Source organism: Ciconia boyciana, chromosome 2 (assembly GCF_034638445.1).
Source record: "Ciconia boyciana chromosome 2, ASM3463844v1, whole genome shotgun sequence".
NCBI classification, from domain to species: Eukaryota; Metazoa; Chordata; class Aves; order Ciconiiformes; family Ciconiidae; genus Ciconia; species Ciconia boyciana.
The window spans coordinates 92,137,915-92,156,520 of NC_132935.1; the positions used below are offsets into that span (position 1 = coordinate 92,137,915).

Sequence of the window (18,606 nt, forward strand, 5' to 3'; positions counted from 1 at the left end):
GCAGCAGCTTATCAAACCTGGGTATTGCATCTCGATGCACAGAGGCCTTTGAGGAAGGCTGGCGAATACTGGCCAATATTGAGCAGAACATGTCAACAGAACTATCAGGAAGGAAACATTATGTTTCATTTATGGGATTACACTCAAAATGTTTGAGTAGGTTTTTTATCAACAAATCCTAAACAATGCAAATGCAAAACAAGTAACTCACAGTGTGCTTTATTATTTTTTCACAATATTAACTAGACAGACATGGAAGGTTTAATGGCAGCATGGTTGTATAACGTTTTAAAGACAAAGAACAACATAATCATATTAAATGGTGATAAACTGACAAACTACATTACCATACATACATCATCCAAAGGTACTGGATAAACAATATCTGCTTATGTACATTTATGCTGGTGATAATTAAAATTCAAATATTCAGAAGAAAAAGAAAAAATATGCTATTTAAATTATAAAAATATATAGTTTTTGTGTGGAATTTGTAATGCTGTATAACTTTTTGAAAAAGATTTCATTGTGTGATGAAGCTGCATTAACTTAGTATAGGAGTGTGATTTAAGCCAAATACAGATTAAATTAGCTCTTTTGTCTTCCTTGTATTTAGCCTTGTTTGAAAGAAAGATAGGAATGAAAAACAAAGCTGGGCTTTTGCAATGAGAAAGAAGTTTTATAGTTATAAATCAAAAGATGTTTAATTTTTCATATAGTACTGAGCCATAAACTCATAATACAAATTAATCATTTTGCTAGCTTGTTTAAAGACAGAGAGAGGAAAAAAAAGATAAACTTTAAACATGCTACTTCACTATACTTTTAATCAATAGGGCTTCTAGGTTTGTGAAGTGGAGTGCAGGTGCACAGCTAAGCACAGTGTCATGCTTCAGGGTCAAAGCATGCAGTCCTTAGGTATAGCTGGCTCCCACTGCCTCAGCTGGGGAGACTGCGTGCATGCAAGGATTGGGGGTACTGGGTCTGTATTCTTTGAACTGCAACACCTTCGTGTTTCCTTTGCACATCTGGTTTCAGAGCAACTTTTTTTTTTTCCATAATTGTTCCTTATTAGTGCAACCCTACTCAGGCTGTGTAATCCCCAATCACAACAGCAAATCGATGAACTTTTATAGTGATTGGATAATTTTATAATAATTTACAAATAATTTTGTAACTGAAAATTTTTAGTAATTGTAGTCATGTAGTGCACACATTTGTAGCTGGCTTTAGTTAAAAGTTATTTTCAGACCATCTTGGGTGAACTCCTGCATCATATGAAACTCGAGATTTTCTTACATACCAATGTCATTCTCTGTATCTTCCAGCCCCCTTCCTTATCTGTATATTCTCTGTTACCTTGACAGCTCCATTACTCCTCTGGTGGGTCCAGTGCTTGTTCTATTAAGAAATGTCCTCTGTGTCAGCTCTGATTTCAGAATACTTAACTTGCAGAATTTTGTTTTTGTTTTTCCATCTGTTCCTCAGTTACTGATCTATAACAGATCTTAGGTGATCTTACAGATTTTTTTTTCAGAAACAAAATATTTTCCTTCATTGTTTTCTTAATAAATGCAGTGAAAAAGAATTAACAACAAATAAATTGAATACAGCAAAACCAAGTATTTCTCTTCAATTCCTACGGATTTCCTGTTTTGCAAAAGACCACCTTCAGAATTAACAAAGTTTTATAGTGAAGAATAATTGTGGGGTCTCTGCAATCTTTTACTCTGCCCTTATATCATCCTTTTTCAAGGGAAAGGATGAGAGATGAACAAATTCTAGGTAACAGTCTTCTTTCTTTAACCAAGGAGATATTTCAGTGATCTCTTTGTTTCCCTCCACTTTTTGACCTCTTCCTTTGTGGTCCTCTCATCTTCCACACCTAACCAACTTCAGAAGTGTCCCTCTTTTGTTATTTTTTGCTTTTACAACTTGGATATGCTGGGAGTGGTCAGCTGTGTGTGCATACATAGTGACAGAGGATGGATTTTCCCTGAAGCATAGTCTTGGAGCATGGAAGTCTATAAGGCATTTTGTGGGAAAAAAAATCTTATGTGAAAGTGTAAAGAAGAATAGGAAAGACAGGAATTATTGCAAAAGAAATGCAGGAGTGAGAGGAGAGGATTTTATTAAAGAAGTTCAAGCTTTTATGTACATTCAATGTTTCTAATATGTTTCTTAATAAATGTATTATCAACTATCATTATACCTAATGCAGCCACAATACTGTACTATTCTGCAGTCAGGATGGGAAAACTCCATTAGCTCTTTAATAAAATAAAATCATCAACAGTCATCATGACTCTTCTTTTTGCCTGGTATTAACTAATACACTGGGAAGTCCAGTGAGTAGACACAACAGAACACAAAATCCTCAGTATTTATTTAAATGTGTATCATGTGTCTTCTTCATATTATTTCTAAAGCAGCTTTAAAAAACTTTTGCCATTGGAAGGTATTAAAAAATAAAACCCATTCAAATTATCCTAGTAGTATAGCAGCACTGGAATTGATAGTTACTCTTTTACTACTTTTGACATTGTAAACCTTTAATAAAATAAACAATATTGAAACAATTTGAGGTCTAATAGTTTATGAACTTTAATGGGCGTATGGGCACAAATTGAAATGAAGACTAGATTGTGAAATGAAACATTAGCTCGATACCAGCCAATTCCAGTTGTGAAATTGGCTGCAGACAAATTTGGCTTGGAAGCTGAAAAAACCAAAGCCCGCACTCAATCCACAATATTCGGTTGCTCCCATTTCAAATAGTTTTCATACGGACCCTACACGAGCACGCCCACTTCTGACAGAAGCACTCTGAAAACATTGCAGGTGCTTTTTCTTTGATGGTGGGATTTTTCATTTTTCTTTAATCAAGCACAGTTCACATTTTTGTGTTCTTAGAAACATTTCCTTTCTATGTTTCTATAAAATTAAAAGTAATTTCAAATTTGAAATGTAAGCTTGCTCCATCTTTGCTCATACAAAGTGTAGGTGCCACAACTAAATAGCAGTAAAAATGCTGAGATGTACAAATCTTAAAAAAAACAAACAAACAAAAAAGCAGCTTTGAAGACACAACATCAACTACAGCCTTAACATTGAACATATTACATTCCCAAGTTAATGGAGATATGTTGCATATAATGCCACAAAGTTATCTGACTGGAATCTTGAGGTTGGATCTACAGTTTATTCACTGTATTTTTCTCAGCCTTAGAGCACTTATGTATTGTACGGTACATTTTATCCAGAGCTTTGCAACCTTTTCTGTTTATGTCTGGATGTCCATTTACCCACAAATCCCAGATTTCAAAAGTTTCATAGAAAAAATAGGAGCGCTTGACTTAAACATTTGAAGCTGGACATTTCCATGCCTCGGAGCAGCCCGTGGGACACGCTTCAGACTTCGGCTTTGTCGAGACTCCTGGCTCCCTCCGAGCGCACGGAAAGCCCCACTTTAAAATGCATTGACACATCTGGTTTCAGAACACAGGTCTGTTTATAAAACTGCATACTGAGTACTCTGCATTAATTTTACTTGAGTTGCATTTTGTAACATGAGCAGATGACTTCACCCCCCCCTTTCCCTCCACCCTGTTTTCACTTGAAACGACAGCAGGCACCTGCGCGACCGAGGTGTCAAAGAGTCTCTGTCCAGAGAGAGGATTTGGAGTTTCTTCATCGTCTTTTCTTCTGCAGGCAGTCTTAGGAAATTATTAGCATGAAATAATTTTGAGGGCGAGGGGCAGGAGGATAAAGCTCACTTTCTTTTCCTGTTATGAAAATGAACTTGATTTTGGTGTCCAGTTTGATAAACAAGGATAGTCAGAGCTAATCTGTAACTCAGTTGAGGTCTGCTTCTTGCCAAATAAAATTAAGATCTTTTTCAACTTTCAGGGATTTAGAGACCGCATCTAATTGGTTTCAAACCCCTGGAGGAACTCAGTAAGTAAACAGGATTAGTTGCAGATATGAGCCCACTGAAGTGGGACACAGGTCAGGTCTTCAGACTCCAGCTCTGCTCTGTCGAAGCAGGCACTTAAGGTCTCCTGATGGTTCTCTGTCAGTAGCCGCAAAAAAACGTTTTAATGCTGAGAAAATCACTGGAACGGCAATTTCCTGCAAGCCCCAAAGATTTAGCTTCACACTTCTATTAAAAAAAGTATTTGAGTTGATGTGTATTAGGGTATTGTGATTATGGTGTGATGGCACAACTGGTAACTTGAAAACGCATGTTTACGAGACATAGGCAATCGTATTTCCAACTGTTCTCCTGTAGGCATAGCCAGGTGTCCTTCAAGAAGTTGCCATCTCGACCCCCCATATGTACCATGTTGAATTGCTTACTCCATCAGTTCTTGCCAGCAGGACAGGGTGAGAACTTTGTTCACGCTGACCTTGTCTTTCAGATCCCTCCCAGCCATCCGGAAAATGCAAGGAAAATCAACACAATTACGCAGCCTTTAGCAGCTCAAGTAACTGCCCTCATAAATGTAAGCAGGTAGGTCTTTGTCAGCATATTTGCTCTTCAGAGATAAAATAATCCAGCCAGTTGCATTAATTAAAAAAAGAACCTAAAAGACTTTGGGGCTCATTAAAGTTAGGAATAACAACATGATGTGATGATAGATACAACTTGCAGAGTTTCTGAAAATAGCAGGTTAAAATGTAAATATCTTTTAATAAATAATTTTCCTGCAATGTAAAAATAAATGATATTTCCTTTGGCAGTAATAGCTGATTTAATCTTTAGCTGGGAAGTTGTTTTGCTCATAAAATATCATTGTGCTACAGAAAAAAAAAATATTATTTTGTTGTTTTGAAAGACTTTTGTAATCCACGATAAACTGAGTGACTCTACTTATGTCCGAGATAAGCGCCAAGAGTGATGCAAGCTCCCACCAGAACCAGACTCAGGATAGTCTTCAGAGAGATCCAGGAGAAATCGAACAAAGGCCTCATACTGTTGCCATACAACTCCACGAAGGCATCCTAGAAAGGGAAAGAACAGAATATCAGAATTGCAGTAACTTTTTCAGAGAGGGAGGGCAATTTCTTCCCGCTCAATGGTCATCCAGCAATCACGCCAGCACAAAAAACCCACACAAACCTATTAAAATAGTGGTTTGGGAGCTATGTTTTTGTGCAGTGCTCAGCACAAAGTTCTCCTGCCTATTTCTTCACAAATATTGCTGTAATTACTTACGGTCGTGACTTCTGCTTTAGGCATGCCCAGTCTAACAGAAAATACGGGAGCAGCATTTTAAAATATGAGTACCACCATTTTGGCTCCTGAATGTTGTATACAGAAACATATACAAAGGAGGTAAATGGACCTTCATTCTCCAAACCTTTCATTTCCACTGAACACGGGGCATCTATATTGCTGGTCGGCTTCACTGAAAAGAAGGCAGCATTTATTTGGTTCCCTTGGGATAGGTTCAGAAGACTATGTGTAGTAGCCACAGATGTTTCTTCCATATGAATTGAAGCTGTTAGGGTTGCGTTACACTCTGATGGTCTTTCGCAACTGTCACCAAAAGGGGTGACACCTTGGACCTGTGCGCCTGCTAATCATGCCTTGGATGTGGCAGTGATCTGGCTGTAGGGTCTGTTGGGCCAACCAGCTGATCTGACAGCCCTGCCTAAAAAAGAGCTGTCTTGCCATGGGATCGTCTTGTCAGTCTGACTTGCCCTTCAGCCTACAGCCAAGACATTCAGCTAGAGGAAGAGGAGGGGAAGAATACAGTGATGCTACTTCTCGTGGCCACCCACAAGTCACCTGGCGTGAGGTGTAGGGGGTCCTCTCCCTCAGCCCAGCCCAAACCACCCTGGGTTTCTCCTTCGAGTTGCAGTCCTCCATGTATGGAGAGCTGTTTTGTAAAGCTGCTCCGGGGCAGTCTGGAGGTACATGTAGGCACCGAATGGAAAAGCTGTTTAAGTAGCAAAGATAAAGTTTTTGTGACTCATAAATACAATGGGATTTGACTGGGCTAGTGATGAGATTGGTGATACTCTGCACGCAACGCCTTTCTTTCAGGCTGCAATGCCTAACAAACATGAAGCTTCAGAGCATTCCTGAGAGATAGATAAATCATACCGTATGGCATGAAAGCAGTAAATAGCAAAGCTGAATGACTTTAAAAATGTGACAAAACTGATAGCATCATTTAGGGCAACTCTTTTATTGTGCAGCCAATCGAGGTCTGCTCCCAAACTACTGAGATAAACCCATGAAATAGCTGTCTAATGCGGGGGTTTCCATCTCTACCTTTATTAGTCTAGCCTTCCTGTTTTCGGTAGAAGTTAACATTCTCTATTACATTATAGTACATTTAGCTGTTTTGTAATGTTACTACGCTAGGAGGTAACCTGCCTTCTAAAAAGGCATATATGTGATGGTTTACAGCAGGAATTAAGGAGAGAAAGGTCTCCATTATTAATATAAACCTTCCAGCCAAGTTAATTTTCCATAAATTGTGTAGTTAAATTAGCCTCCATCATTAGCCATCTCGTTATTTTCAGAATAAGAGCATTTGTGGTTTTACCACGAGAGGGCGTGTAAGGTTTTTTAATATTTTGCCATTTTGACTCCTGTTCACTAGACACTGAGTGAGATTCAAATAAATAATAGGTATTTACTTCCAAAATATGTTATTACATTAAGTAATATTGGTGCACGTAGGTAAGAGTGGGTGTCAGCAGGTAGGAGTCAGGAACAGAACAGCTATAGGCTTTGGCCAACAGATTGACCTGAAAATACGTCTGCCCCCTGCTATTTCTCAATGCTTGCTCCTCCAGGCAATCATTTTCAAACTTGAGTTTCCAAAGGTATATTCTTAAGTGAAAGCAGCTTAACCTTTGGGGGAAATGTTTTACTGCAAACTCTTCATTCTGGAGAAAATTTGGCAACTTTTGCTTAGTTGCCTGGTTTTTGAAATTGACATTTGCAAACTCTGGCCTCAATATTCTGCTGTGCTGTTTCAGACCTGAAAAAGCACACTCAGTTTGCTGTGAAGCTCTTTGGAAAGCTGCTTTTATTTCTCCTTAAGGCTATGAAGTAACACAATATCCTAAAATGTTACAGACTGGGCTAAATCCTGTTGTTGCCAGTGCAGACTCACTGACTTCCATGGGAGCTTTGTCTGTATAGGGAGTTCAAGATCAGGCCTTATAAAAATACAACAAAGGTGAAGTTCAACACTTGGTGATATTATTATGGGTGGAAAAGAGGGGAAATGAAAAAAAACCTCACCCCATGGAAATGCAAGTCATGTGAAAACATTTTAACATTAAGATTTCCATGGTTTCTTTCTGTGAGGAAGGTCTCACTTCTGTATATTCATGACAGCCGATGCATACACAGTATCAGTATCAAAACGAGCATAGTTTGTGCCTCCCTTCTATCCCAGTTTAGGAACATTCCTCCAAGTTTGTCTGGGAGACCATTTCTAATGATTTGCTAGAGCTCCTGATATTGGGTATGAAGATGGACGGAGGGTTACAGTAAAGCTTGAAGACAAGGCAAAAGTATGGCATAACCTATGGCTCAAAAGACGAATGTTAACAAAAAATGTGCAGCATGCAGTACTTTTTTGTCTGAGATTATTACAACAATAACATGAATGGTGTCTGCACTATATATTACAAGTAGCTCTTTATGATCGTTCCCCCTCCCCTTCTCAAACATCCTGATTAGGCCTATTTCCGAAGCTTGTTTGAACAGCCTGTCACTATTTGTTTAAGTTTCAAACCTGTTTTAAATAAACACATGTCCATTTTATGTACTAAAACAAGGAGAGGAGGGGAGGGAAGTATGACCCGTTGCTGAAAACTATTTTAGCACAAAGAGAACTCTAAACAGAATCTCAACTGTTTCATAAGGTTTGTCTCCTTCTGTAAACCCATGTATTTGTCACTGGATTTTTGTTGCCTAAACCGGTCTGTTTAAAATACGAGAATCTCTGCTAAAACAAATAAGATTAGGAAAATTGCTTGAAACACTTGATGTCCTCTGCAAAGCACTCTTTATAATGAAAGCAAGGGTCCCCTTGGCAAATAGACTGAGGCAAGTTCTGGCTTGGTCAACCTTTCTGGAAGTCTTCCACAATTGGAAAGAAAATGGTTGCAGGCCTTGCTTTTAAGAGCTACCTATTCAAAATTTAATGGAAAGTTATATCCTGGATGTAAAATTATATCAGAGCAGTTAAAAATTATATGGAAAAGAACTCTTCATTCAGCTCTGTAAGTTTTTAAAATAATTTCTTAAGAAGCTTTTATTAAGTCAAATCAGTCCATTGCTAGTTTACTACGCAACTTTATGCTGACTGTTTCTGTGAAGCAAGAAAGGTGGCAGTGGGGAGGGAAAGCTGCTCTGCCTCAGCTCCTCTTAGCACCAAAGCACCCCAGATGCCTGCCTCACCTACCTGGGCTTGACGGGCAGGCCAGGAAGATTGCCCCGAGGGCACCCCTCGCTGCCCTCTTGCCTGTTGAACTATATGCAGGGAACACATAGCGTGTTCCTGGCCGGAGTTCCTGGGATTTGCAGGGAGCCTAAGGCCAAAGTGGAGTTTGTCACCCTCGGAGGATTAGGAGGCGTAATAGTGCACTGAGTCAGGGCAGTCTCAAAACAAAGCATCCAGATCACGCTATCCTGCTCTTCCTCTGGCCCAAATTCGGCAGCTCTGATCCAAGAAACAAATGTCATCTTTAACGACACAGGCATTCTCTGCTTGCGCGTTGAGCCGAGTTTGTTCAGTCTCGGTCCTTTTGCAACTCACCCTTCACCCCTGCTTGAGACGCAAGGCGCAGCTTCTCGGCCGCAGAGAAGTACATACTTCCCATAGCCTGAGCCCAGCAAAGCATTACAGGTCTGACGGCTCCTTACTGAAAATACGGAGGGAGAAGGCACTTTCAGCCTGGCATTTCTGGCTGCGGGGGCGGTGGGGAGAGCAAACACGAGGAAGTAAAGGCTTCCTTTTTCTACCTGAATCAAACAGCTGGTGAGGAAGTGACTTTATTTCCCTCGTTATCATTGGGTTGGCAGGATATCCTCTTGAGCCACATTGTATTGAATGAAGAGCCGGTGAGACTTCCATTTTACTGAACGGGAATTGCCTCGCGGCTATTTTACGCTGCCCTCTCCGTGACTCCAAAACAAACAAACAAACACACGCTAGCTCCCAGCTTTTGAAGAAACCTGCACAGGTCTGAACGAGGTGGCTTTGGCACCTGGTACAGGGCAGGAGAGGGAATGGCATAAGCTCCGATGCCAAGGTTTAGCAGCTGAATGACTTTTCCCTCACCCCTGCCTCCATACGAATGACACAAATGCTCATAAAAGCTTTCATTCCTAAATGGTAACTCATTTCAGAAAGAGTTTGGGGAGGGAGGGAGAGAGCGGAGAGAGCTGGTTAAGTCGTCCCATGTTTTCTATGCAGTGAAACCTCATTAAAATGTCATCTCGAAGCTAACGAGAAGAGTTCTTGGAACACAAAAAAGTAGACAAATCTGTAGCTGTTCTTTTTCCCAAGAGTTTATGGGTCTTTTATGCAAGCCTAAGTTGTGAGTACATGCAAATAAGGACAGCTCAGACCTTGACTGTGTTGTGCCGAGGTGTGGTGTTTCGTGAGGTCGGTATCTTTAGAGAGGCCGATACCTTTTTACGCCTGGGAGTGCTGAAATGCTGGCAGTCCAGACAGGTGCACGTTATCGAGTTATAATGGGAAGGAAAAGAAGGTGTCGCCACACAAGCCCTGCTGACCATGGGCAGGGAAACTGCCTGGGGAGTGGCGTTGGCACGTGCACCCCTGATCAAATCCCCATCCAGATTTCCCGCCCCCCGCACCTTTGGGTCTATTCTGAATTCTCTGTTTCCACAATGCCCAATATAGTCTTAGGTCTGCAGCTGATGTGTTAGTTGCTGGCTGCATAACCCTTTTGTTTCTCCAGTGATATCTGAGGTTTCTGACTTTGGACAAAACTGGTTCTCATCACAGCGGTCTTGCCTAACTTCTTTGTTCCTTGTCCTTGCTATCTATTTGTATAAAGTCTTGCATTGGTGAGCCTGTGATCTTGGGGGCATATCTTGCAAGTCCTAGTCTTGCCAGGCTCTCACTGAAGTCTGTGTGAATTGAAATCAGTGGAAATATTATTTGCATAAGGGTGACTAAACATGGCACTCAGATGGGGACATCTAAGGAGCAGGGACTAATCGTGGTTAGGTTTGTTCATGAAAACCGATGCATATGCTTAGAGATCTATAAATGTGAGTGGTTATATTAACGGGGATGACTATTCCTCCTGTCCACGCTCCCAGAGAGTGACCCTGCTGGCAGGCAGATTTCTTCTGGACCTCTGCGAGATGAAGGACAAACCCAGGCTTTGAGGAAGGGTCAAGCCATCTCTTTAAACACAGAAATCGTAAGGTGTTGATCATTCAGCTTGCATGGAAATCCATGCCATGTTCAGACTAGGCTGCATTCTTCTTAAACCAAGTCAGCATGAGAAATGTTTCAGTAATTTAGTCTTGGCGTCTCTGCTTAATTCAGTTAGACGTGGCTCTGCAATATGCAAAAGCCCAGACCTAGTGGAGGCTGCCTTGTTTTCTTATTCCTGGAAAGGCCCACACTAAAATGAGGTATTTCTGGCATCAGCGTAATAGCTGTAATGTCACTACAGCAGCTAGCTGGTGGTATTTAATGGGTGCCACTTCTGAGGGAGCAATATTAGCATTAATGAGAGAAAGAAGGTGAGAAGGCCTTCTGGAGAAAATCCTCTATGGTCAAACAACATGGTCAAAGTTGCTCTACTCAATCCTTCACAATTTTCTTCTCAGATCTTTTGTGGGTTGATAATCCCATTCAACTAATTTGCTATTTGTTTGCATCAATATTTAGCAGTCTTAGTTTTATTTTCCAAAGGTACCCTACTTAGGTAGAGTGCTAGAAGCTGTGTGTAACTCGAACCTAGAAAACAAATGTGTCCCTGCACATATTTTCATGAATCTCACTTGCACAAAGAACCATTCAGTTTTAGGGCACCTTCTTCTCCTTCTACTCAAACTTATCAAACCTCTTCTGGGGAGTTTCCATTCACATACAACAGCAAACACTCGTTTATGGATTTGTGGATCACTTTAGAGGAGAGAACAAGTGTCACAGAGTTGCTGGGGGGACTCGTCTCATCCCGTAACATTGCTCTTACACTTGCATCCTCTGAAAGGAAGCTAGATGCATTAGGACCCCTGTCAAATCTTCGGAATGACTTTAAAATGAAAATAATGACAAAATGGGTCTGAATGACAACACAGGCCTGTTTCTCTCAAAATCTTGTCTAAATTCTCTGTCTTGCTTGTAACTTACTTTCAATATGAATGCCCTTATACTGGAAATAGCCTACCTAATTTAGAAACCCAAATCTGAAGATTTGGCTGCAGCGGGTACGTTGGTAGTAAAGGGAAATGTGAACACATCCCCCGATACGTTCCCTGCCTGCTCCAGCTGCCCGTGCCACTCTCGGGCCGTCGCAAAAGAGTTAAATCACATAACCGCCTGAGAAATGGGAACTGAAAGTAGCCGCTTGTAGAAATGCTCAAAGTGCTGTGGCACAGCGGTTGTCATCAAGGCCATGGAGGGTTTTATTTAACAAGCACGTTCAGCTGTGTCGGGCTCGAGGAGCAGGTATTAGAGGAGGCAGAGAAGGGAAAGCAAGACAGCAAGGCTGTCAGTCTGGTGAGGAGGGCCTGGCTCGAGGCAGCCTCAGCCAGAAAAGGCAGAGCATGTGTGCGAATGAGAATGGTGAAATCGAACCAGTCTGAGCAGGTTGTCCCATCGGCTGAACCACGAGGGGACCAGTCATGCATTTTTCTGCTTCTTGTTTTAACATCCCTCAGGGAAACACTCCATCCCATGTTTGTTGCCTCAACACTCAGTTCTGACCCAAATCCCTTTGGCTTGACTGACTTGCGCTCGGCATTGAGCAAGAGTAACGCAGAGCTGGAGCGGTGGCCTTGGCGCTTCTTGGTGCTCCAGCGGCAACAGGTCATGCAGAGCCAGTGGCGCCTCCTGCTGAAGTGCCACCTGTTCCTCACGTGACTTGAAGCAGGCTCTTGGTTTTTCTAAATCTTGTGACAATCAACTGATTTACAGGGCCAATGAGACAACGCAGCTAACATTATGACAAAGTAACCTCACGATAAATCTGCAATTTAATGAGTAAGTGCAAAAAAAGCTTATGCTGTAGACTTCAATGGACAGTTAAACTTCTACCAGCAGCCACCTGGAAAATATGAATTTGCACATGTGTTTTCTTTGGCAGCCTACACCTCATTAGCAGCCCAAACCATTTCTGCTCACCTGTAAAAGCCTTATTTGAGGCAGAGAAGAGGCAGCATTTTTTGGTCATTGCTTTCTCTTGCCATTTCCTAAGCCAGCCCTTGGATGCTGAACTCCACCGGGTACCGTGTGTCAGCGTTAGCTGCAGGGGAGGCAGACGTGTCCTGGCAGTCAGGCAGCCTGATGGAGCAAGCTGCAAGGGCCCCCCTTCCAACATGGTGCACGCAAGAGTGGAGGCCTCTCGGTGGCTTGCTCCATGTTTTCATCATTTCACAGCTAAGTGATAATGGGAAATTAAAATAAGGGGAAGTTCCTGGTCTGCATCTGCTCGGAAGAGATTGTTTTTGGTTTGGGTGCCTCTGCTCCACTCCTCCTTCTTGGCCTTTCTGTCCTGTTCACCACCTGCGCAAAAGCACAAGACCTGGGAGACAAATGGAGGGTGAAGGAGCAGGGAAAGGAATGAGGAGAGTCTGCATAGACTGAGGCAAGTGGGAATTTAGACAAAATGAACTGTCTAAATAGGACAGGTGAAAACTGCCTGTTGCCACAATAAGCTGAATCCTACTTTTAAGCCACCATAGCTTTATGAGTTGCCTTGCCTTATGGGGGACTCATAGGTTAGGGTTGGCTGCTAAATCTTGAATTTTTGGGTTAATCCAGAAAGTCCTTTGGCAAACGTTATCAGGTAAGAGCTAACAGGGACTATATGAAAAAACAAGGAAGAGTCAGAGTGTAAGAATACAATTTGCAAACGGACTGAAGGACTTTGGTTATTCAAAACAGCTCAAATTCATTTGCATGCACACTTGTAATCCATTAACTATGACCATTATATTTATTCAAATGCCACCACGCAAAACCAAAATATGAAGACTTAATAAAATGCTAGCCACCTCTGCCCTTCCACCTCCAAAACCAACACCAAAACAAAAACCAAGCATCCTACAGGAGAAGTGGGATCTTCTCCCATCCAAAAGCAAGTACCACTGGGATGTTTGAAAGCGACACACCTCCTACCCATATGTATACTTTAATTCCTCTGTAGAAAGAAATAATGTCTTGCTGATACAAGAAAGGGCACAAATTCTGCGTGTTTCCTTTTAGCAGGAAGCTTTAGAACTGAAAAATGTTAGACATTAGTAGCAGGAGAAAAAGGGTTATTTTGTACTTCAGGAGCTTTGCTGGTGTCACTGTTCTGGCCAAATCCCTCGATGGAGACATGGCTTATACCAGCTGCAGGAGTCTGCCAGCATGGTTGAAGTACCTCCCAAACAATGTGAGTTACACTGGCAAAAGGACTCCTCTATTCGGTGTAAGTCTACGTAAGTCTACATAGTGGGGAAGGGAATCATGCCAAAATAGTTATCTTTGTAGGCTAGGGATGTGATTTTTTCCCCATGAGATAGTTACGCTGGCCAGACTTTGTCATGTAGACCCTAGGAACTTTTATTTGCAAAATAAGACTGTAATTTATTTTAACCAGATGTTCAGCACTGATCTGTGTCTGTGCATTCACAGTGCACTCCAAGTAATTTTTACTGTGAAAGACATATACCTTGGACACTGGTAACATTTTAAAAACATAACACTGAAACTTTAAGGCTGTGGTGGGCTTTTCTTTCCTTTTGGTGGTGATGAGTAGTTCCCAATTAAGTAAGCTGGTGTCCTGGGTATTGAGTTTTGCTCCTATCAGTCAGATCCCCTACAGGTCCTGTAAGGCAGAAGTCTCAGCTCTCCTGGGCATCAGACATTCACATCAATTTCTGGAGCAAGTCATGCAGTTCCTGACAACCTAATGGTTGCTGGGAGCATAGGGTGAGAGCTGAGGTGACCTAGGATCTCTCTTTTTTCAGTAAAGAGCAGGAGGTATGACTGCCAGTCCTCTGAAAAAACAGATCCCTCTTTGTTTTCTTTCATGCCTGGTGTTCTGGAGAGGAAGCAGGGGCTGGTTCTGCTACAGGACAATGATCATCAGAGTGGTCACATAGCTGTCACTGGAGCCTGAAGTACCTACCACTATCAACAAGTTACACATACACATCCTTGGGAACAGCTGAAATACGGCTTAGCCTGCATTCCTATGGCCAGTCATTCAAAACAGAAACTAAAAGATTTGGTTAACTGCTGCTTTTTTTTTTCATAAGCCTGCATGTCCTTGCAGATCATTCACAGAGGGCTGAGCATTTATATTTCCTGTTGACATCCTTTGAAAGGGAGAATGCCAGTGGAAATTGGATCTTTTAATGAACAATTTCTGTGGACAGCAAGTCAGATGAAAATTCATGAAGGATTTACATCTATCATTGTGACCTTGAACTAACAGCAGGAGGAAGGAGAAGGCTGTTAACTTAGGCAGGAAAGATTGGTAATTACTTCATGTGTTGGTGTTTCCAAGTGAGTAGAAATTTCATGCAAAATTTCATATACTCAAAGGAAAGAATAAAAAAAATTGGGAGTATCAGCCAAGAGAAAATAAATGCATTACCTATGAAATCAGTGCTTGAAAGCTTTCCCACTTTCTAAAATAAATAAGACCCCACAGATTGGAAACTGCAGATCAAAACTGATATAAGGTCCTAAACTTTATAATTTACTTTTTTAATACTGCTAAGTGCAGGTGGGTCCACATGGCAGAGTGCAGTTCTATGGAGAGGAAGAGAAAGCTGACCTTGCACTGAACAAGCCAACTCAGGGACAAGTATAGGGGTGCAAGTGCTAGGGTAGTACTCCAGGTGGGCTAACTATCCCTGTTGTGAAACTAGTGCAACCACTGTTTAGAGGCAGTTCAAGTATCCCTGTGCAGTGCTGTGCTGTGTCGTGTGGACATGCCCTGAGGCACTACTGGAGAAAAAATGATAGAGCCTGCTGTGCACAGGGAGTCTTATGGCAACGCCTTCCCCGTACCGCAACGTGAGCAGTGACTCTTGCGCCAGCAGCTGCTGCTGAAAGGCCAGTCTCTCTTGCCCAGTCACTTCAAAGTAGCCTCAAGAATTTCATTAAAGCATTAATCTGCAATTAAAGTGCTGCCCTTGCTCAAGAGCCAGAGGAAGTGATTATGGGAGCTGAGGGATTCACATGTGGTAGAAGGAGAGGGACTGATCTGGAAGTAGGTACAGCAATCGTCTAGAGGATGACCACAAATAACTCCTCTGTGCAACCACCTCCTATCTGTCTCTCTTCGGGTGATGACCTGTGCCCATCTTGATGCTCCTTTCATTGGACTTCTGCCATCACTGTCAACCTTCTGCTTCTCCCCCAGATCTTCCATCACCAATGTCTGCTGCTTCTACCCCTGAGCTTTGCATCAATAGAGGCTTCCTGTCACAGGGGTAATCTTGGCTGGCAATTTATGGCTGGAATCTACTGTATAAGTGGCCTAACCCACCCAGGAGCTGCCTTCAGAACCTCCTATAATTAACTGTTGCTGCTATAAGTTTAGACAAACCCAGGAAATCACATGCAAAATTCTGTCTGATTTGCTATCTAATCTTCTTCTATCTAGGTTCTTATACAACACACATTGCTGTGGTATCTGAGCATCTTGGTGCCTGGATGCAATTCAGTTAAACCCTTTTCAAGCTAGCAGTCTAAGCTGCAGTCCTGACACTTCTCCTACACGCAGCCAACTGTTTTGCTATGAGCAAACTGTGAAGAAGCTTCTTCAAAGGCTCCCTGAACGTACCAGCTTCTCTTGTCTTCCTTTCCCAGATAATGTAAGGTTGGGAAACTTGCCAAGCATCATGCTAAACTGAAAGAGATGTTCAAATTGCACCGAGTACAGGAGCCAAGGGAGCCCAGCCTGCCAGAATGTTATTGTAGCATTCTCAAGAAGCTCACGGCATTAAGACTTCATTTTGTTGTGTGCCTGTCTGTCTGTCTAGGAGATGCTCCACTGGAGGCCAGAGAGTCATCGCTTCCTCAGTATTAAATACAAGTGTATCAGCCAACTACAAACCATGTGTTAGCTTCAAACTTTCAAGTCAGTTTTCTTTCTTTTTAAGATTGGAGACATTTGATCCTGTGGTTGCTGTTGCTTGAAACAGAACTTACACTTTCAAGAGGATTTTAGATACACCCTTTTCTGATGACCATACAAGCGAAGCAAGAACACAGAAAGGGTTTAGCGGTCAGAAAAGTGATGAAAAGAAGCTGTATTATTTCTGGATGAGAAATACTAGATATGGATTTGATTGATTCAAGCCCAAGTAAGGGAAGAGAAAAGTTCAGAAATTATCTACGCTTTAACAGTAAAGAAGCAATCCTCCCCCCCAGGAGGAACCATTTACACTGATATCAAAGTGTATTCTGACTCATTAACTGAAATATGTTGTGCTGGTGGAAGACAGTTATATCAGCAAGATTTTGTCTAGACAAGGATTTGCACCAGTATAGTTTATATCCAGAAAAAAAGTCAGATGCATAGGCAACACAGGCGTACAGTAGAGTGCAAACCAGGCATGAAACATGGGGGGAAATTTGCAGGCCAATGTTTTGGGCTATGTGTTTGATTTTTACAAATTCGTGTTTTAAAAGTTCCTGTATGTCTATAATGAGAGCAGTTAAAATAAAAAACCAAAACAATCTAGAGCAACACAAGCATCAAGAAACTAAAAGAAAACCAAAGCCCCTTCCTTTTTTTGGCTATTTCTTCCCACAGCTTTAGCCATAGAGTTGGTGGGGGGGTGGGGAAGAAGATGAACTGAGCCTGTGATCATGGCATTAAGGTGATTTGACTATTAGAAAACTTTAATTTAAATGTTCCCCACGGGGTTTCTGGTATTTATTTCCTTATTTACTTCTTGAGCCTATTTAATACTTGGACCTGAAGGAAGAAGATTTTGCACAAGCAAGAGGATTAAAGGTTCAAATTAGTTAAAGATGAAACAAATCTATTGATTCATTAAAGCCCAGTGTTCTCAGTGTCACCAGCGATACTATCATATATTAAACTGTTAATATGCTTGAAGTGCAGAAAAAAGACATTTTCAGCATAGGTTACAGATGGCTTTGGACTGGAAAAAATACACTGCTGCTTTGCAACCTTTTTGCCTAATGTTTTCTGCCCATCCAAATGGCCCTCCTATGTATGTAACAACCATGGGAAGGTTAGTGAGTCTCTTCTCATGCCTGCCTGACCCTGTACATTCATTTTAGTCTAATTTTGTCATCTTTGTCCACTCCCAAATTGTACCTCTTAACTTGCACCCCTTTCATTCCTTGGGGTTTTTTTGCATGCTTTGTTCATGTACTCTCTTTCCGTCTCATGTGTGTTTCTTCAGCTATTCCTTGTGTGATTCCTTCTTTCTATGGCTGTGTAACCTTCCTTCATTCATTACTTCTGTTTTCACTATATATTTTCATGCATCTAGTGCTACCTTGCACAGTTTCTGCAAAGCATTTGTGCGTACACAAGTTAACACCTTTTCTTGCCGCTATACTGCTTATTCCTGTCTAGAGTTGAAGTTAGCAGAGACAAATACATGATTGTCATCGTGCCAGCTAATTGTGCTTGAGCTGCGGTCCCAGCAGGTTTTAACTGCAGCTGGCTGCCACAATGCGGAGTGCAGCCTAGGTGGATGTAATTGCCAAGTCACTGTGGGCATTGTGCCAAGGGGACTCTTCAAGGTTGTGTTGTGACACAGTGGTAGCTTGCAGTGAAGACTAGCCCTGCCTAGTACTCGGCGAGACTCCAATACCCGGTTTGTGTCTTGAATAAACTTAAGATGAGGTGGTGTTCCTCTAGAAGCAAGCAGGGTTGGGTAGGAGTGTTTGAAACAAGGCTTGGTACAAACACCGGTTGTGTCTGGTTTGCTGTGAAGCCAACATAAAACCGTGCTCGGAAAGCAGGAATACCTGGGCACTGTATAGCTGTAGTTCAACCCTGCCCAGTACATCCTAATATGTGGAAGGCGCAGTGCGTCTGTGTGTTTTATCAAGAAGCTGGTAGCCGCTGAGCCATGTGAGAAGCTCTCTGAAGGTTTTCACACTCCCAGGAGGAGGAGCAGCTCATAAAGCTGTGTTTAGTACTTCTCCTCTGGCCAATTTTTAAGGGAAGATTTAGATTTGCTGAATTTCTTAGATACTAAAACACATACTTATGTCACAGTTTTTAAAGAAAACAAAATAGCATCACCTCGAAGAGATGAAAGGTATGATTCATGAACAGAGGAGCTGCTGTACTGAATTAGCCTTGTGGTCCACCTAGACATTAAGACTTAGTGAGTCAGCTACAATCAGTTTGTGATTAATACCCGAGTTA

General features: G+C 41.8%; 1 protein-coding gene across 1 annotated transcript in view; it reads right to left on the bottom strand.

The window, feature by feature from the left end:
• Positions 1–250: 250 nt before the first annotated feature.
• BCL2 (BCL2 apoptosis regulator) overlaps positions 251–18,606 on the bottom strand; it is a 96,881-nt gene continuing 78,525 nt past the window's right edge. Inside the window, exon 2 of the mRNA XM_072853162.1 lies at positions 251–5,004. Within this exon, the coding sequence (XP_072709263.1) occupies positions 4,870–5,004 (135 nt within the window). The 3' untranslated portion in view covers positions 251–4,869. The remainder of the gene's footprint in view (positions 5,005–18,606) is intronic.